This window comes from Sander vitreus, chromosome 5 (genome assembly GCF_031162955.1).
Source record: "Sander vitreus isolate 19-12246 chromosome 5, sanVit1, whole genome shotgun sequence".
NCBI lineage: Eukaryota > Metazoa > Chordata > Actinopteri > Perciformes > Percidae > Sander > Sander vitreus.
In genome coordinates this window covers 26,843,173-26,861,636 of record NC_135859.1, presented here as the reverse complement: position 1 = coordinate 26,861,636, position 18,464 = coordinate 26,843,173, and the positions used below count along the sequence as shown (strand labels likewise).

Genomic DNA, 18,464 nt, shown 5'->3' with positions numbered 1-18,464 from the left:
GGCCACTTGTAGTGACAAACCCACAGTCCAAAAACCCACTGTATGCTACCTGTTTTAAGGCAACAAGGCTCAGCTCACAGTGACATTACAAATAGACAGACATCCAGATAATCATAAAATATTTCACAATATAGGGGCAGCATGACGATATGTTCCTCTCTGTTTCTTCTCTCCAAGTTACTCTCACAGTTAGCGCATGGTGTTGATGTCTAGATTACTACTCTTCCAGAGACAAGAAGTGCAGGGAGTACTAAAGTTAGTTTAACTTTGTAAAAGTTTTTGCCTTTTGTGCCACAATGTCAGAGTGGAATCAGAGTAGAATCCAGTTATTCAATGCTGTGCAAGGTATTTAGATGAGATGAGAAACAATCAGACCAGATCTGAACTGTGAACCAATGTGATTGCTGTAAGGCAGTATCTGCAGCACAGAGGAGGAGATAAGGTAAGGGGCACGATCTCACCAGAGGCTAGTGGTTTGCACTTAACTCAGCTGAAAGTTAATGGCTGATCTGTTTCCCTGCACACATACACCAAACCCCTGGTTCTTCGCCTTCAAAGGCTTTCCAAACTCAAAAACCACAAAGGAGCCTTTTGAAGCAATATTTCCTGGTGTTTCAATAGGACAGCCCAGTGCCTAAAAATCCCTTTTAACTTGAAGATCCACCAGCAGCCCACTGCTTCACAGATGTTTAATTAAAACTGGACCCCTCTTTTTCCACAGGGATTATACTCCTCAGTACTGGGGAAATGTTGTAAACATTTCAGATATTTGTTTTTGGAGGCTCACAACATGTAGATGCAACATATAGATGCAAACAAAAAATCAATTTGCATTCACTGGGTCTGCTATGTTTGCATAGCTACACCTCAAGGTGAAACATTTGCAGCTCTAAAATACCAAAATATCAAGACCTTGCTCAGTTTGAAACAAAACACTTTCTGTTCAGGATGTGGACCTCTAGACATGATTGCTACACAACAGCGCCGTACAAATGCAATACAATTTGGAGGAATATATGTGACAAGAGGTTCTGGGAAAGGCAATTGATAAAGGGATTATTTGACAACTGCTTTTTGGAGGGACGATTACGCATTCTGAGAAGTCAAAGGGATTTCAAGATACAGCAGCTCTCCATTCTAGTCTGCACAAACACAAACAACCCAAGTGTGAACAAACACACAAACATGTCGTGTCTAAATGCACCTGCCTTTTCCACATATCGCTGAGCAGAGCAGAGATTCTCCTACAAATCTCTCAGCTGGGCCTATATCAAAAGCTTAGAGGAGCGGCTCGTCTGCTGCAGTGAGAATCACCTCTGGGAATTCTCCCCTCAAACATGGAGCCGAGAAGAAAGGCGGCTATTGTCAAAGTGGGTTCTGATTTGACTTATAATTACAGTCAATGAGGTAAAATAAAGTGATCTGGAGTGCTTGAAATGTCACATCCATAGTTTTAATGAACTGATCCCCGGTTAAAGTTGGAGATAGAACGTTTACATAAAATGGAGACGATATTCAGAAAAAATACAAGCTGTCAGCATCAAACAATTACTATTTTTCCCTATTCAGGTTTTAAACACGCGGGTAAGCCTGAAAAGGGAAAAATCAGCTTGTATTTTCCAATATGTTCACTGTATAAAATCACATTAGCAGACATATGGGACATGGCAGGTGTTGTGTTGTTGTACCTATAAAGCTCAACAGTGACCGCCCACTTTTTGAACGGCTCTGGCTCCGGAAGTGATTTTCCCCATTCAATTGCTCCATTGTCGTTTCAGAAAATGTTTAAAGAAAGAGTTTTAAGACTGGAACCAAGCCAACCAGCCACAAGATCAATTGTGACCATAAAACATAAAAACATTTTAAAAATGGAAAAAAGGCAAAGGTACAAGACACATGTACATGTGTGTACATGAACGATCATTGACTTTAGTGCTAGCAACCCACTATCTGTTCGTGGGTGCAGTAAACATTTCCATGGTAACAGTAAGTTCCACCAATCAGAAACGTTGCTGTTATGTTTATGATTGTGGGTAGGTTAATACTTCTCCATGGCATTGCAGAAAAAACGTGTCTTTCTTAAAACAATTTTGATTTCATACAGACTTTTGGCTGCTGCAGGAGCATAAATCATCGTTTCACGGTCTCGTAACTTGTGGTCATTTTACCTTGGATGGTTAAGACATTATGGCTAATAATCAAAATCCTTATGCAGAATATGAATGGGATTTTTCACTCCAGGAACCACACTGTTGAGTGCTCTTGATCTTTGTGAAAACTGAGACATCCCTGTGTCTACAAGAATCATAGTGACACCAAGTTGCAATGAGTGGGTTCAGACCGAAAACCGTATCAAAATATGCACACTCAAAACTAAGCAAAGAAAAGGCAAGAGTCAAACATTCAGGGAGCACATTTGAGCTTCATGGGGAGGCATAGACACGGTTTGGTAAAGAGATGAGGCAAACGACATAAAAACATGGATTAAGGGTGGGAAAAAAACCTAATAGTGGTAGATTATAATGGCATTACTACACACAGCAGGCTTGAGGTATCTGTGGGATGATTGGACTGACACTCAACAGCTGAGTCACACAGTAGCTGAGCGGAGGGGCGAGGATCATAAAGACTGCTGCTCGGCTGTGAGCAGAAAAGAGCTCAGCTCCAGTGAGTCATCCTCCACTGGTTTAGACTTTTGTCAATCAGACCTTTTATTGGCTACTGTTTGTATCCATCGCTGAAGGTTTCTATATAGTTCAGTGGTGTTTGTACTCCTTCATCACAGGACAAATAGTCTATAATGAGGATTTTTTTCCCCATTAGGTTTCTGTCAAGAGTACTGCAGTTGTGCTTTAATGGCCCACCAACATTTTAGTCTTAATGTGATTAAGAGAACATTATGATTAAGACATGGGTCACAAGAACACATTAATCTTATTATGATATTTACGGTAAAGCCATATGGAGATGATTAATACTGCAATTATGCACTATTAGTCACCTTGTTGGAGGCTTTTTAGACACCTTAATCCAGGTAAAATTGGTCTCCAGTGATTTTTTTTTTTTTTGCAACACTTGCCCAATATGATAATAAATATAGAATTAGATTTTTCGCAGGCACTACACATGGTGATATGCAGGCATATAATGAGTCTCTTTGGCTTTGCAGGAAAACAGCATCCCTAATACAAAGGGGCCATTTGTGACTACTCTTTGTATGAAAACTGAAACACAAAATAGCCTCAACTATTACATATTTCCAAATCAATGAAAGGAAAATATTTTATTTAGGTATTAATGTAAGTAGACACTGTCATTATTTCCACAATGTTAAAGGAATGGTTTATAATTTTGGTAACACACTTATTCGCTTTGTTGCAGAAATAAATACAAGATTAATACCACTTTCATATCTGTCCACTAAATATTAAGCTACAGCCAGCAGCTGATTAGCTTAGCTTAGCATAAAGACTTGAAACAAGTGGACATAGGTAGCTTGGTTCTGTTTAAAGGTAAAAAGTCACTGCACAGCAGGCAAAGAAAAGGTCCAGCACATAACCCTCTGTAAAACTGCAAATTGTTGTTTGCACTATGGTTTTAGTACAGATTAAACATATGAGATATACTGTAAAGTAGAGGTGCTAATGAGCTAATTTTGTTACCTTGGGACAGAGCCAGGCTAGCTATTTCCATATGTTTCCAGCCTTAATGCTAAGCTAAGATAACTAGCTGCAGTTTAATATTTAGTAGACAGATGTGAGAGTGATATATTCTCATCTAACCCTCAATATTAAATACGTTAATTTCCCAAAATGTCAAACCAGTGCAATAACTCACATAACTAATAGGAATTATATTGACTGGGTCATGTAGGCCTGTAGAGAATGCTTGAATTAACCCAGTGCACATTGACTGGTGCATGGCGGTCGCATGTAGCTAGTTTATTTTCCCATCCAAGTCAATTTCACAGCCCAGCTGTAGTGAGTTTATTCCCTTTCGTCTCTTTCAAACTCAATTTGAAAGAGTTCTGGGAGACAGCAGAGGCCTCAGTGTTGGTCGATCACTTTTTCTCATTAATTCAAAGGCGCCGTAGATGCCTTCCGATTACGACATGAATAATAAATAGGCCTGCTAGTCTCCTCGTGGTGGGAGAAGCCCTGTTTAATTCAATGTCTATCCATGTGTATTAAGGAAACTGCTTCTCCACCGTAAAAAAAACGAAACAGCCTCAGACACATGACATTGTTGCTCCAGACTTAATAAACAACCAGTCAGGATGTGTTACAGTTGGTGTTCCAGTGAGATGTGGGGCACAGAAAAACAGTGTCGGTGTAAAACCACTAATACACACAAAATGGTTTAGGTTGTGGGGTGTCTCAAATAACATTTTTCACGATATGTGATCTGATGGTTTACTTTTTGCCATTAGATTAAGTGACAACCTTTTTATTTCAGTGTGATTGCACCTGTATCAGTTTCTCAGAAAGCCCCTGGTGTGACTGGAGCTCCAATTTGCAAAGCAGATTATGACTCTATGGTGTTGAAAAAAAAACAACTCAAGGAGCGAGAAGATGGATGAATTTAAATTCTGGTGCACCTATCAGTGTGCTGCACGCATAGGTGTACAGGGTCAATGTACAATCAATTTATGAGCTAGAACCTTACACAGATCCTAGATCTTTGGCTCATCAAGTAATCGTCATTCAGTGAGGTTTTCCTGATTATCATAGTATTAATGCTGCATATGAAGCCACTGTAAATAATTCAATAGGCTGTCTATCCCTATAAAGGACTTCCTTCTGGTCCCATATCCAGTTTGTACAATATGTATGATTGTCAAGGTGTTATGTCTCCACCTAAAGGTACCCTGAGGAACTGAGTGGGAGTCACATTTCTGTGTGTGAGCCCCACATGACAAAATGCTGAACTGAGAGGCAGGGTAATCATATGAACACTCTGAGCAGCACATTTAATCAGAGACAATTATAGATCTCTGTCACATTTAATGATACATTAGGTACAAGTGGATATGATTAGGCTTGTGAAATTAGTGGAATACTGTATGCATCCAATTACATCCTCATATCTGTACGGTTTTAAATAAAAAAAAATAGCAGAGTACAATTCACAATTAATTCAGTTGTGTACTATGCATTAAAAGTAGTTTTATTATTCAACTTGAACAATAGATTTACATAATCCCAAAACAAATGTACAATGATGTGTGTGCTTATCTACAAAACCTTTTAGCTAAAAATATAAAATAAAGTGATACTAAACAGGGGGGAAATTACATGAATTCAGAAAGTTTTTCCTTCACTTTCTCTTCAATGTTTGCATGGTATTTCATTTGGGCAAGCAGGGCTTTGGCGGCTTGAAGCTCTCCTGAGAAAAAAGAGAGTGCAAAAGGAAGTTCAATCACTGACTCACTCAGTGACTTAAGGAAAGCTTCAGAATAGATTACAAAACAAACACAGGAATGAGTGGGAGGAACAGAAAATGTTTTGAACATCTGAATAAAATACCTTTAAGAAGGGCAGCATCTATCTCCTCTGTCAAGACTGCCAGTTTCCCTGCAAGAGAGGAGGAGACAAGTTCCAGTTATACACGTGTTAACAACACATGGCACATAGAACACAAAGCACACTCCCCTCTGAGAGTAACTGCTTTATTTTAGGTTAAACAAACCACAAAAATCAAAAAGACATATTTTGTTAACATTAAAGCTATAGTGTGTAGTTTCTGTGAGGAATTCTAAGTAATGACAACAAACTGTTGGCGCATCCACATGATACAAGCCTTCCATGATTGCACACCACCCCCACTCCTCCTCCATGCAGTTGCTTGTAGCCAAGCAGGACACAGAGGATTAAAAATGCATGATGGACTCTTCAGAAGAGGTAATTATCTTCGCTCGATTTTCTGCGTCCGAAAGTCGCCGGACGACACAATTTTCTGAACATAGCCATACTGAGAAATACAGAGAGAGTTTTGTGGAGCTGATAGTCTTAATTAGCTTTGGATCGATGTACTTGAATGTAACAGATGTTCATTAATATAAAAAAAAGTTATGCACTAAAGCTTTAACAAATTCACACTATCTAGCACAAGGATATAATGAAATATTTTAGTTTACAAAAATGGGACACAGATTAAACAGACCATACAGAGATACATGGGTCATGTTTGCTTTATTCATTGGTCTGACGGTGCCAACCTTGTTGTGCATTGCATATACATCCCATAGTTCCGTAGTTATAATTATTGATATTTTCATGAGATAATTTCTCATTTATTTATGGTCGCCATTTTTTATGCATTAGCCATTAAGTGATTCTGTAACTACCTTTCTATATATTAGTGGTCATTGTACATGGCCGAGTCCGCAATTCCCACCCAGGATTCAAATTGCCTATATATGCCTACCAACAACATGAGTTTGTTTTGTTGCACTGTGAACAGATACACCAGTTGCTCTTCTGTTGTATTCCTGACAAAGCAGCTTGCAGTGCACTTGCTATTACCATGGTAATCACAGGTGTCATACCAAATCAACCAGAACTTAAATCTTAAGGATTACAACTTTAACCCCTAAAACAAAGAAATGCCTTAGCCAGTGAACAGCCATTAAGTGATTTTCATGTCTTACACCGTTTCATTTTAATAACGTTTTGAGGCATGGAGAGGTAAAACTAGTCAAAAATCTTAAACAGCTACACATCTGATGTATCAGCGGCATCAATTAACCAGGTTCATGTACTAAACGTCCACCTGTGCTAAATTAATAAATCAATTAAATGTAACTGGCATATTTATTTACTTTTTGTGTCTTGGCCTATCTTATTGGCTTCCTCTGGAGTCCTAGCTTTATCAAGGGCTTCGTTGATCTCCATCAGCTCCATTAGAAACTCCAAATCAGCCCCGGAGTCGGTGCCCTCTTCTATACGCATCCCTTCCAGCTCCAGCTGAAACATAGGATGGAAGTTCATCAAACTCAACTGCTCCTTCAAATACACGTTACTACTTTTCGTCATACTAAGACAGTAAGGATGTTTCTTTAAAACAAGCGATCAGACAGACAGAGCTTGCAGTTATAAAAAAATAAACTGTTCCACAGAAGAACTCACCATATAAAGACCACGACTCAAAGGCTTAAGCAGAGTCTGGTAGGCTTTGTTCACAAGAGCAGAGTGGCTTTCTGAATACTCCTGTTCTTTCTGCAAAAGAGGGTTCTGTTAAGTTTGCTTCTAATCGTGCTCAGTGCATATTCATTCATTAAAAAAGGGAAAGCATGTTATTGTGGTTTTTAACACATATTCACATTATCCAGAGTTACACATCAAACTGTCACAAAAGGGAATAACATCTGAGCAATTTTACACCCTATCATCCCAATCCATAAACCACTGTCTTTTTTATTAAACACCAAATCCTTAGTGATACTGACAGTCAGGTGTATGACATACAGCTTCTCTTTTGTAGTCGAGCAGTTTGGGACACTTCAAGGGATCCAGGTGTAAGTTTGACACGACAGACGTGTGGAAACAAAAATATCTTGGAAATGGTTGGCGGATCCATGTACATTTTGCAGCTATCAGGTCTGTCAGCTCTTGTGAAAATCAATAGTCTCAAGCTCTGGCCCATGGGCCCATTGTGTGGAGCTGTTTCTGTAACAACCAGTGCAGTAGGTGGCTGCCTTGTAGCCTTGTATAAGTAATGAGTTTTCTATATATGATGAAGACCCCTGAGGCTGGAAGATGTCTAATTAAGAAAAGAATGGCCAGAGGTGCTAATAAATAAAACAAAGTCTGTACAATATTGGACAGGTTGTGTGTGTAGAAACCATTTAGGCTACCTCTCCTCTCTCACATTTTGCTGAATATGAGTAAGCTCTCATTTCATATCTTGACAACATTTTGCATTGTGCTTTTGCACCTGCGTGTACAGAATAAATTACGTGCGAAGCAACACACCTCCTCTCCTCCTTGTACTCATAATGCTTATTCTTATGCCAGGCAAAGTTTTTTTAATGATCCACGAGGGGGAAACAGGATAATGTGAACATTTACCACTTTGTAAAATAACCTATAAACACATTTAACTTAAAACTGCTCAGATACACTTGGAAAAGTCTTATTTCTTTCATTGACATTTTTAAAGCTTAACTAGTCAAGGTTTTTATGTAAAATATAGGCCCACCTGTCTCATATCAGGCTAGCCTCGGGCTGAATGTGATTTACTAAATACATCAAACCTATTTTTCCTCACAAGATTCTGGTGTTAGAAAGGTACACTTTTTCTACCTATAATAAGTTAAATATCAAAAGTGAAGGTAAGAGAAGAGTAAATGTACTTCCTAAACAGCAGCGAGGGAATGTTCCATCCAACGTCAAGTGGGCATGTCAGAATTAGAACTTCTTCCGGTCTTTTCCCTTTAATGTCTGTATAAAGCACCATCATGAGTTGTGTGCATTTTATTGATGACATTCTATATAATTCTTTAAACCAATCAAAATTGTCTTGGGCGGCCCAGCAACGGCGCGGCTGCAAAATAGCCTCAGGAAGGAACATGTGTATGTTCAAAGGTTGTTTTAGTCGTGCAACAGAAAATTCTGATTGGACAGACAGTCTAGCTAGCTGTCTGGATTTACCCTGCAGAGATCTACCAGAGTTTAACATGCTAAGACAAAGAAAGCGGAAGGTAACGGACATCCGGCCGAAATGAAAGACATCCGGCGGAATTTACGGCGGCACCTGAACAATCCTGGAAGTAGAATGTCGTGGATATAGAATAGTCAAGCCCTACGACGCTGCATCCTACATTTCCCATGATGCAACTTGAAAGCACATTTAATTGGACCCTCCCTGCCAGGTAAACATTTCAATAACTAATATCTACACAGAACAATTTAATTTAGAACACTTGCTGACACCACTTTCAGTGAAGTTTGTCACCTTTTCATTTATTCATGTTTTGTTTAAATTATTTATATTTTTCCTTTTATTATTATGTCATATATTATGTGTTGTGCATTTCTTTTTCTGACCGATAGTCGACCGATCATTAAATCTTTAAGTGGAAATCAGTGGAGTGCCTCTTTTAAATTACAGTTCAGTTAACAGTTAACTTCTATAAATATGAGGATTTCATATTTTTCTTAGGATATGTTTGGATTTTGCACTGTTCTCCATATTAAAGAAGCAATTTGAGTAGGTCATCTTAATAAAGAAAATAACTGTGGGATTAATTAATGACACAAATAGTCCTAGTCATAGTTCATTATTCCTGCCCTATATCCACAATTTTTCCTCCTCTGACCAAATATACTTTTAAATCAAAAGTGCACAACTTATTTTAGACATGTAAGTCATTACTTTACCTTAAAAACTCTTCAAGGCGGAGTTGGAAGAATGTTGTAAATCCCTGGAGCAGTCTCTAAAGAGGGGTTTTTCTAAACTTACACATACTCTTCTAGTCACAAGTTGAGCACAGCTAAATGATTTGCTAAGAAGGAGAGCTGAATTCATAATGCACAGAGTGAGGCAAAATTACTATTTTAATGATTGTAAACCAAGCAAATTGCTGGCTCTGAAATTAAAACAAAGCAGGTCCAGAGCTACTATCAACAGCATCCGCACGGACCGAGGTATCTCAACAAATCCTAAAGAAATCAGCACCACTTTTCAATCCTTTTATTCAAAGTTGTATGAGTCCTCCTGCAACCCTGATCCTACACAGTGCCAAGAGTTCCTAAAACAGCTAAACATGCCTCTTCTTGACCCAGAGGAGGCAGAAGAACTGGGTCAACCTATAACGTTAAAGGAACTTAAATCAGCATTAAAAACAATTAAAAAAGGGAAAACACCGGGGTTAGATGGAATCCCATCAGAACTTCTTCTACAATACTTTGACATATTAGGACCTATCATTTTACAAACTTTTACCTCGGCCATAGAGAGGGGCACTTTTCATCAACAAACCAACACTGCACTAATTTCTGTCATACCCAAAAAGGGCAAAGATCTTACGGAGTGCTCAAACTACAGGCCCATCAGCCTCATTGGGACTGATATTAAGCTCTATTCCAAAGTCTTGGCACGCCGTCTAGAACGCTTCATTGAGAAACTAGTCCACCCCGACCAATCAGGTTTTATACCAAAGCATCACGCTGCAGACAACGTAGACTACGTAGATCGTTTCATGTAATAAAAGAAGCCAAAAATCTTCCAACAACGGCAGCAGTTTTATCAGTGGACGCGGAAAAAGCTTTTAACCGCCTAGAGTGGAACTACTTGTGGCAAGTAATGGAGAGGCTTGGTCTGGGGACCAACTTCATTGACATGGTACGTACTTTATAATGCGAATCCCACGGCCATAGTCTCAACCAATGGGTTGCATTCTCAGCCATTCCCCATTGAACAGGGCTCGCGACAGGGATGCCCGCTCTCTCCCATGCTATTTGCGATCTCTCTTGAACCGTTAGCCCAAGCCATAAGGAAAAATAAAATATGTAATGTCCAGATTAAATCCAATAACAGCTAAATATCGTTATTTGCAGATGATATTTTGCTGTACATCTCTGACCTTGAGGACTCTGTTCCAAAACTTCTTAAGATCTTCAACGAATTTGGCTCAATCTCCAGCTATAAAATGAATTGGAATAAATCTAATCTTCTATTGAACAACAGACAGGCGACATCAGCTATTAGTGGTACAATACCAACCCAGAGCAAAATTACATATTTTGGGCATCACCATACACACATCGCTACAGCGAGTTGTCCAGGACAACTATGAAACGATATTAAGTAGTGTTCAAAGGGATTTGGCCAATTGGTCTGTGCTGCCGGCATCGCTACGGTCCAGGATTGCTTTTGTTAAAATGAACATACAGTTGTGTTCAGAATAATAGCAGTGTGTTTAAAATAGTGAATAATGCTCAAAAACCTTAGAATAGCTTTTATTTCCATAATACCAATGCATTGGGAACACTGCACATTCAATTCCAAATCAAAACATGACCAAAATATATCAAGTTTGTGTTTCCTTTACAGAAAGTGAAGAAAAAAGAATATTTTAAAATTATATTTTTTTTATAATAATTTGTTTGCTTTACTTTGAAACCATTATTTCTGAGAACTGCTTCACATCTGTGTTGCATGGAGTTGACCAACTTCTGGCACCTGTGAACAGGTATTCCAGCCCAGGACGATTGAACTACATTCCACAATTCCTCTGCATTACTGGGTTTTGCCTCAGAAACAGCATTTTTAATGTCACCCCACACGTTTTCTATGGGATTGAGGTCTGGGGATTAGGCTGGCCACTCCATAACATCAATCATCTGGAACCAAGACTTTGCTCGCTTACTGGTGTGTTTTGGGTCATTGTCTTGTTGAAAGACCCATTTCAAAAGGAATTTACTCTTCAGCATAAGGCAACATGACCGCTTCAAGTATTTTGATGTATTGAAACTGATCCACGATTCCCTGGTATGCGATAAATAGGCCCAATACCACAGTATGAGAAACATCCCCATAACATGATTTTTGCATCACCATGCTTTACGGTCTTCACAGTGTACTGTGGCTTGAATTCAGTGCATGGGGGTCGTCGGACAAACTGTCTGCGGCCCCTAGACCCAAAAAGAACAATTTTGCTCTCATCAGTCCACAGAATTTGGCACCATTTCTCCTGGCCAGTCAATGTGTCCAAATTTCAACCTATTCAGTACATGTCTTTTTTTCAGCAATGGGACTTTGCGGGGGCTTCTAGCTGATAGCTTTGCTTCACATAGCCTTCTTCTGATCGTAACAGTACTCACAGGTAACTTTAAGTCTTCTTTGATTTTCCTGGAGCTGATCACTGGTTGAGCCTTTGCCATTTTGGCTATTCTTCGATCCATTCGAATGGTAGTTGACCATTTTTTCCCACGTCGTTCAGGCTTTGGATGCCATTTCAAGGCATTTGAAATCATTTTGGCTGAGCAGCCTATAATTTTCTGCACTTCTTTATGTTTTCCCCTCTCCAATCAACTTTTTAATCAAAGTCCGCTGTTCCTCAGAGCAATGTCTGGAACGACCCATTTTGCTGAGTATTTCAGTGTGAAATGCATTATAACCAGCATGCACAACATTTGCTTCCTTCCTTCCTTAAATATGGGCCATAATTGACACCTGTTTCTTCACAGAATCAATCACCTCACTAATTGAACACAACACTTCTATTATTTTGAACATGCCCTTTTCAATTACAGATTCAATTACACAGAATGAGCAGCATGCATGTCATGACTGTTGGTTTTCTATGACTCTACAACACTTACTAGTAAATTATTTGCCATGTAGAAATATCACTTCTACCAAAAAAGATGATTTATGAGGTTAGTGATGTTGGACTGCTATTATTTTGAACACAACTGTAGTTCCTCGTGTGAATTTCTTAAGTACAATGATCCCATTACCCCCACCAATATATTTCTGTTAGAAACTTGATACCGTAATTCGGCAGTATATTTGGAATAATAAACAACCTAGACTAAAATACTCTACCCTGCAACGTACCACAAACACAGGAGGCCTGGCCCTCCCCAACCTTAAAGTGTATCACAGAGCCTTTCAGCTACGGGCCCTCAAAGTGTGGATGGACCCCTAATCTACAGTTCCATGGAGAGAAATAGAGCAAAACCTCACTGGAAGTCTAAGACTGCAAGACCTTGCCTTTGCAGGTGTGTCCAAAAATAATTATGTTAGCCTATGGCCCTATTATCACCAACACACTGACCAACTTTAAACAGGTAGAGGAGCAACTACGCTATACCAATAAGTGGCATTTGAATACCCCAATATGGCACAACGCACACTTAATGTCTGGGAACAAACCCTTTGCTTGTAACCAGTGGAGTGACAGAGGTATTTATACTTTAGACCAGATATTCAATGAGAAAGGTATGTTGAGTTTTGAGGACCTGAGAGCTAGTTTAAGGTCGCCAGGACATCTTTCTACCTTTATCTTCGCTTAATATCAACCCTATAAATGCTATGGAGTGCCATGGGGAAACAGTCTTGAGGCGCACCCAGTCATTAAATGGTTTGTTGATTTTCCTGTTAGAGGATTGGTGTCCAGGATTTATGCTAAACTGATGCAAGTATCTATAGGAGAACTCCCAATAGTAAAGAAATGGGAGCAAGAGCTGAGCCTTGAGGGGAACGCAATTAATTGGGAGACAGTTTGGGACAGTTTTGTTCCAAGAACCCAAATCACCAGTATATTCATTTCAACACATGCCATAGGACATATTGGACTCCCCAGAAGAGATACGTCTCTAAAGTCATTCCCTATTGCATGCTGCCCCCCCCCCATTCACTTTGTATAAAACAACAACAAACGATTTTCTGGACATAGTAGTTATGCTTGAGCTCTCTACAGCAAGGATTAACAAAGCCAAATCATCGACTATCAACCTATGGAAAAACGCAGCAGCACAAATATCAGACCTAATGACCTCAGCGCCTCAAGAACTAGAGCAGAGTGATTAGGCAAGGTGTGATTTCTGTTTGTTTGTTTTGTTTTCCTCGAGACCGCAGGGGGGGGGAAGAGGGTTTGTGTTCCTGTTTCTTTGTTCTGTATGTTTAAAATTTAAAAAGCAATAAAAAATGTATCTTAAAAAAGTAAATTAAGCTGTTAATACCACAGTTCCACTCTAGCAGGAGTGAGGAAATACATGAAGAACAGAAGACACTTTTGCTTACTTAACCTTTATTTAATTTGTAATGACTTTTACTTACTTAAAACTCAGCATTCAATTTGTTTCTCAAACTTTATTTGTCCCACATTTTCAGACTCTCATGCTTTTGCCTTTTAGTGTTTTTAATACTATTTGTTCTGACTTACTTATCTTTAATCATACTTTATTCTTAATCTATGTACATTATTTTGCAAAATACCCTTTTCACAAAAAACACCTTGGCATGTCATGGCAGAAAAAAGGCACAGGTGTAATAATAACAATAATAAAGGGTTAGGTAAACCAGTTCCAGGATCTTGTTATTGTGCATGCTGGCTTACTGGAATCGCTTCCTGGGATACGTAATGGACATTCTTCATTAATGTGATACACCTGTGCTTTTCCTGATACAAGTAAAATTAAAGCTGCAAGCGCGTTGGACTGGCCCTCGCGCCTCTGCGCGCGTTGGGGGTTACTGGCGGACGCCGCAAACTGCGGCACTCAGACACTGCAAATCGTCACCAATGAAAAGAGAACTCCCTGCTGAGTTAAATGATACCTCACACAGTTCATTAGCTGTGAAAGGGGGCGTGGCCAAAGCATAGGGTTTGGGGCAAACCTTTACCAATATAAAAGGAAGTCTCTGCTGAGTTCATTGATACATCACATAAGACTTTACCTTAAACGGGTCACCAGTTATGAAAGGGGGCGTGGCTTAAGCATAGGGGGGCGGGCCAAACCATCACCAATGAATAAGGAACTCTCTGCTGAGTTCAATGATACCTCACACAAGGGTCTACCTTAAATGGTTCAAATTTTATGAAAGTGGGCGTAGCTTAAGCATTTTTACCTATGGATGTCCTCAAGCCTGGACTCTTGTCAATCGTGAGAAATTTCGGCCAAACTGGACAATGTACACTAAAGTTACAACAACTTCTTCATCGATAAAGGCTCAAAATGGCCGCCACGCCACGCCCACACCATTTTCTTTTGGTTTTTCTTTTAATAACTTTTCATCTTTAAGGACTTTAGATGACACAGACCCATTTTAAAGTCCATCGGATGAAATCTCTAGGAGGAGTTCGTTAAAGTATAGCACCTTGACTTTTAGGCCTACTTCCTGTTGCCACTAGGAGGCGCTATGACTTTGAGTAAATATCGGCCTTTAGATGTCGTCAGGGTTGGACTCTTAAGGCCCGGACACACAGAGCTGATAATCGGCTGTTGGACAGTCTGGCGAGGTCAGTGACTCGAGTCTGTTTGGTGTGTTCCGTGCCGTCGTCCGTCCGAAGGACCGTCGGCCTTCATTTTGGCCGATTTGACATGTATAATAGGGGCGGGCACTGCTGGCACTCAGACTCAAATGACCCATCTGATTGGTAGAGTGCTAACCCGGAAACGGGGAGCGGAATGAGCGTGACTAGAGTATCTCAAAATCTGACGAAAATCTTTTAATTTAATTTCTTTGTTGATCTGACATGAAGACAGATTCAGCAACTGCATGGCCTATTTCTCGCTTAAAATGTTTTCAGAAACACGTTTCGGTGAACTATTTCAGTACAGTATGAGATCGTATTCTGAACAAGCCGCCATGAAAGTCTGTCTTTGAATTTCTGGACAAACAAGACCCACGTGATGGGTTCGTCCAATCAGCTGCCGGTTTTCATTTTTGGGCGACAATACAGATTAGCCCCGCCTGCTGTTATGGAGACGTATTACGTCTTGTTTCTTTGGTGTGTTCTGTTATTTTGACAAACTCGGGGAGACTGATCAGTCCAACTGCCTTTTCTGCCGACGGTTGGCCGTCTGGTTGGTGTGTAAGCAGCTTTATGAATCCTGAAAAGTTTCAAGCCAAATGGACAATGTACACTCAAGTTACACCCACTTCCTGTTTCGATGGCGAAACGCACAAAATGGCTGCCCCGCCACGGCCATGTCCTATGACGAAAAGTTTTTCTTTTAATAACTTTTCATCTTTAACGTCTTAAGATGGCACAGACCAAATTTGAAGTTGATCGGATGAAATCTCTAGGAGGAGTTCGTTAAAGTACGACGGCCAAAATAGCAAATAATTTCAAACTTTCAATTCAAAATGGCGGACTTCCTGTTGGGTTTAGGGTATGGCTCCAATGACCTTTTTTGTACGTCCTGACATGCTTCATGTGTACCACGTTTCGTGAGTCTACGTTAAACGTATTGCAGGGGCTCAATTTTTTAAGTTTTGTAGGGAGCGCTAGCAAGCTATTTTTGTGCACCTATTCCCGAAACCCTTAAAATATGTAAACTTTTCACCAGAATTGAAGCGACCGCCAATTTTGGTGAGTTTTTGAGTATGTTAAGCCCCTCAAAACATACAAAAAGCTTGGGCCCTTAATATCTCCAAGGGCGTGGGAAGAAGGGTGCTGAGGGTGCTGCAGCAACCCCTGCTAGCAGGAGCTGGATTTAAATAATTACTAATTCACTGTCTGATATTATTTATATTTTTGTATATCAAATAATGAGGCAAATAGCAAAAAAGGGTTATGGATAGGTTTGAATATAGCCTACTAAAAATGAACTGTTATAGCTGCTATAGAGGTCAAAGTGAAAGTGAGTCAAGTGATGTGACTCGCTGAGAAGCGAGCAGGCTGAGGCTAGTTGAGGAACGTTAGTTGTAGAGAAGAATATGTCACAGAAAAGGATACAAGAGGTTTTCTTCTGGCATAGTAATAAAATAACAAGAGTTATCTCAAGACACAATAAAATAAAAAAAGATTTCATCTGTAGATGTTACAGTTGATGTTTCCTCGTCCACCACCGAGGCAAACTCTGTTGTGGCAGCTGAAGAGCCTGAATCTGAACTAACATTAGCAAGCAACTAGGCTAACGTTAGCAGCACCATCATAACATCCAACGATAACTTTACAGAAGGATTCAGAAAGCCCTGTCAGCCAAGCAACTTCAGTTATCCTGGAAGGAGGTTCGGGACAGAAACTTTTCAACGGTCTTTTTAGCTGAGATGAGAATGAATGATAAGCCGTTTCTTGTGTCATTTGTTGTGTTAGAGTGCCATCTACTGGGCAAAATTGGTAATTATCCTGAAATACGGCAATATGTTCAGCTACTTCCTGTTCATGTGTGGAAAGGAACTACGGTTTACACGCTGGTTCAGTGTCTCCTGAAACTTTGGTTATTTGCTGTGGAGAAGGCACAAGTTAGGAAATTGTTGACGAGGTCATTGCAGCCTGATTATTAGCATATATTTCCAAGCCAAACATCTCTGGTGTGGTTTTGACGATCAGAAAAATAATGTACCATAGCTATATACTGAAACAGGCTAATGATGTCAAGTACGCTTCTGTGATGTTAGGGTGCGCGCAGTGGAGGGAGTGGCGAGTGCTGCTGCATAATTGTGGAACAGTGGAATTTTTGGCTGCCCAGGACTTTTCTAAAACTTCTCACTCTCACCCATACACTGCGCTAAAATGACATATTAGCTGTCAAAATCTGAAACATTTCCTGGGGGGAGAAATCGTCAGACATCCATTATTTTCTTATTCAGCACCCCTGGTCAAAAATAGGTTCCTGCGCGCTTGAATAGCACTGATCATACTATACAATTTAAAATATAAAGCTGTTTGAACTCCTCATTAATTATGTACTATATATTTTAATTTTTTTGCAAGTTGTCCTTTTTTTCTTAAAGCAATGCTTTCATCTTCTCAATTGTGATTTTGAATTCCTGAACTGCTTCCCTTGTCTTGACCTTGTTTGCCTGGTAGCTTAATATAGGGAAAACAGCCTTTTAAGGGCCTATATCTTTCAATGTCTTTCGAACTCAACTTGTGATTTTCGCCCAGAGTTATTCCCTTGATTAAATCACAATGAATCACACTAACAAAACAATAATGCACAGTCAAGTGGCCTAAAAGGGACAAAGGGTCAAATCCAATTTCGTGTCTCACACTTGTACGAATACACCATGTTACTGAACTGATCTCTATTCAGATTCCCCTCACATCCCCCTGCCTACCACAGATTTTTGGCTGAAGTTGTCTGGATGTAGAGACCGCTGGAGCAGCAAGTATCTTTTCTGCAGTTTGTGTATGTCCAGTGTGAATGTGTAGTCACTGAAAAGAGGCAACATGGTAACATTACATGTTTTACAGGCTACCTGAATAAATAAAATGTTGATGAATAATAAAAAGATGGTGGTAATAAGACAAGGTACTCACCAATTCATTATTTTAAAATAGGATGTCCCTTCTTCTGGGGGCTGGACTACTTTGCATGACATGCAGAAGAATGCAGGTGTTGTGTCAAGTGGCTGTCTGCAGTTCCAGCAGTTCAGTTGGACTTGACCTGTAGAGTAATTCCTGTGTGAACTGACTGGGTTACTGTAGTAAATGAGCTTTCTTTCCTTTCCCAGTGATTTGAGGTGCATGTTGCTGTTCCATGTGTCCTTGAGAAAGCTAATAGACATAAAATGTGCTGAACATGTAACCGTTTTATAAACAGACTGTCTGTTCGACATCGGCCAACTTGGGTGCACTAAAGCCCGGGATAAGCACACAATCCGTAAAGAGTTAAATGGCAACATCTCCGAAATTAAAATACACTATTTAGAGCCGTTGTGCAGTCAATCAAAACATGATCTTTCTCTTACTGTCCAAACATCAACAACCCCCTTCCAGAGAGATAGCGGAAGAGCGGTCTTCTTCTACGTTTGTTAAAAGCACCACACTGCCATCCGTCGTC

At 39.8% G+C, this 18,464-nt stretch overlaps 1 protein-coding gene across 1 annotated transcript; it reads right to left on the bottom strand.

The window, feature by feature from the left end:
• Positions 1–4,950: 4,950 nt before the first annotated feature.
• On the bottom strand, positions 4,951–18,463 carry hscb (HscB mitochondrial iron-sulfur cluster cochaperone). The gene is made up of 6 exons (XM_078251314.1): positions 17,942–18,463; positions 17,740–17,836; positions 7,128–7,217; positions 6,821–6,965; positions 5,526–5,573; positions 4,951–5,385 (listed from the first exon to the last, which is right to left on the bottom strand). The coding sequence occupies exons 1-6, from the start codon at positions 18,304–18,306 to the stop codon at positions 5,291–5,293; spliced, it is 840 nt and encodes a 279-aa protein (XP_078107440.1). The 5' UTR covers positions 18,307–18,463; the 3' UTR covers positions 4,951–5,290.
• Position 18,464: the final 1 nt, after the last annotated feature.

Excerpts from the sequence above, each read along its gene's own strand:
- hscb (XM_078251314.1), bottom strand. The coding sequence starts at position 18,306 with ATGTTGCCATTTAACTCTTTACGGATTGTGTGCTTATCCCGGGCTTTA. Across the intron at positions 6,966-7,127 it reads TGAGTCGTGGTCTTTATATG|CTGGAGCTGGAAGGGATGCG; the intron begins GTGAGTTCTTCT and ends CCTATGTTTCAG. Across the intron at positions 5,386-5,525 it reads AGATGCTGCCCTTCTTAAAG|GAGAGCTTCAAGCCGCCAAA; the intron begins GTATTTTATTCA and ends CTTTTTTCTCAG.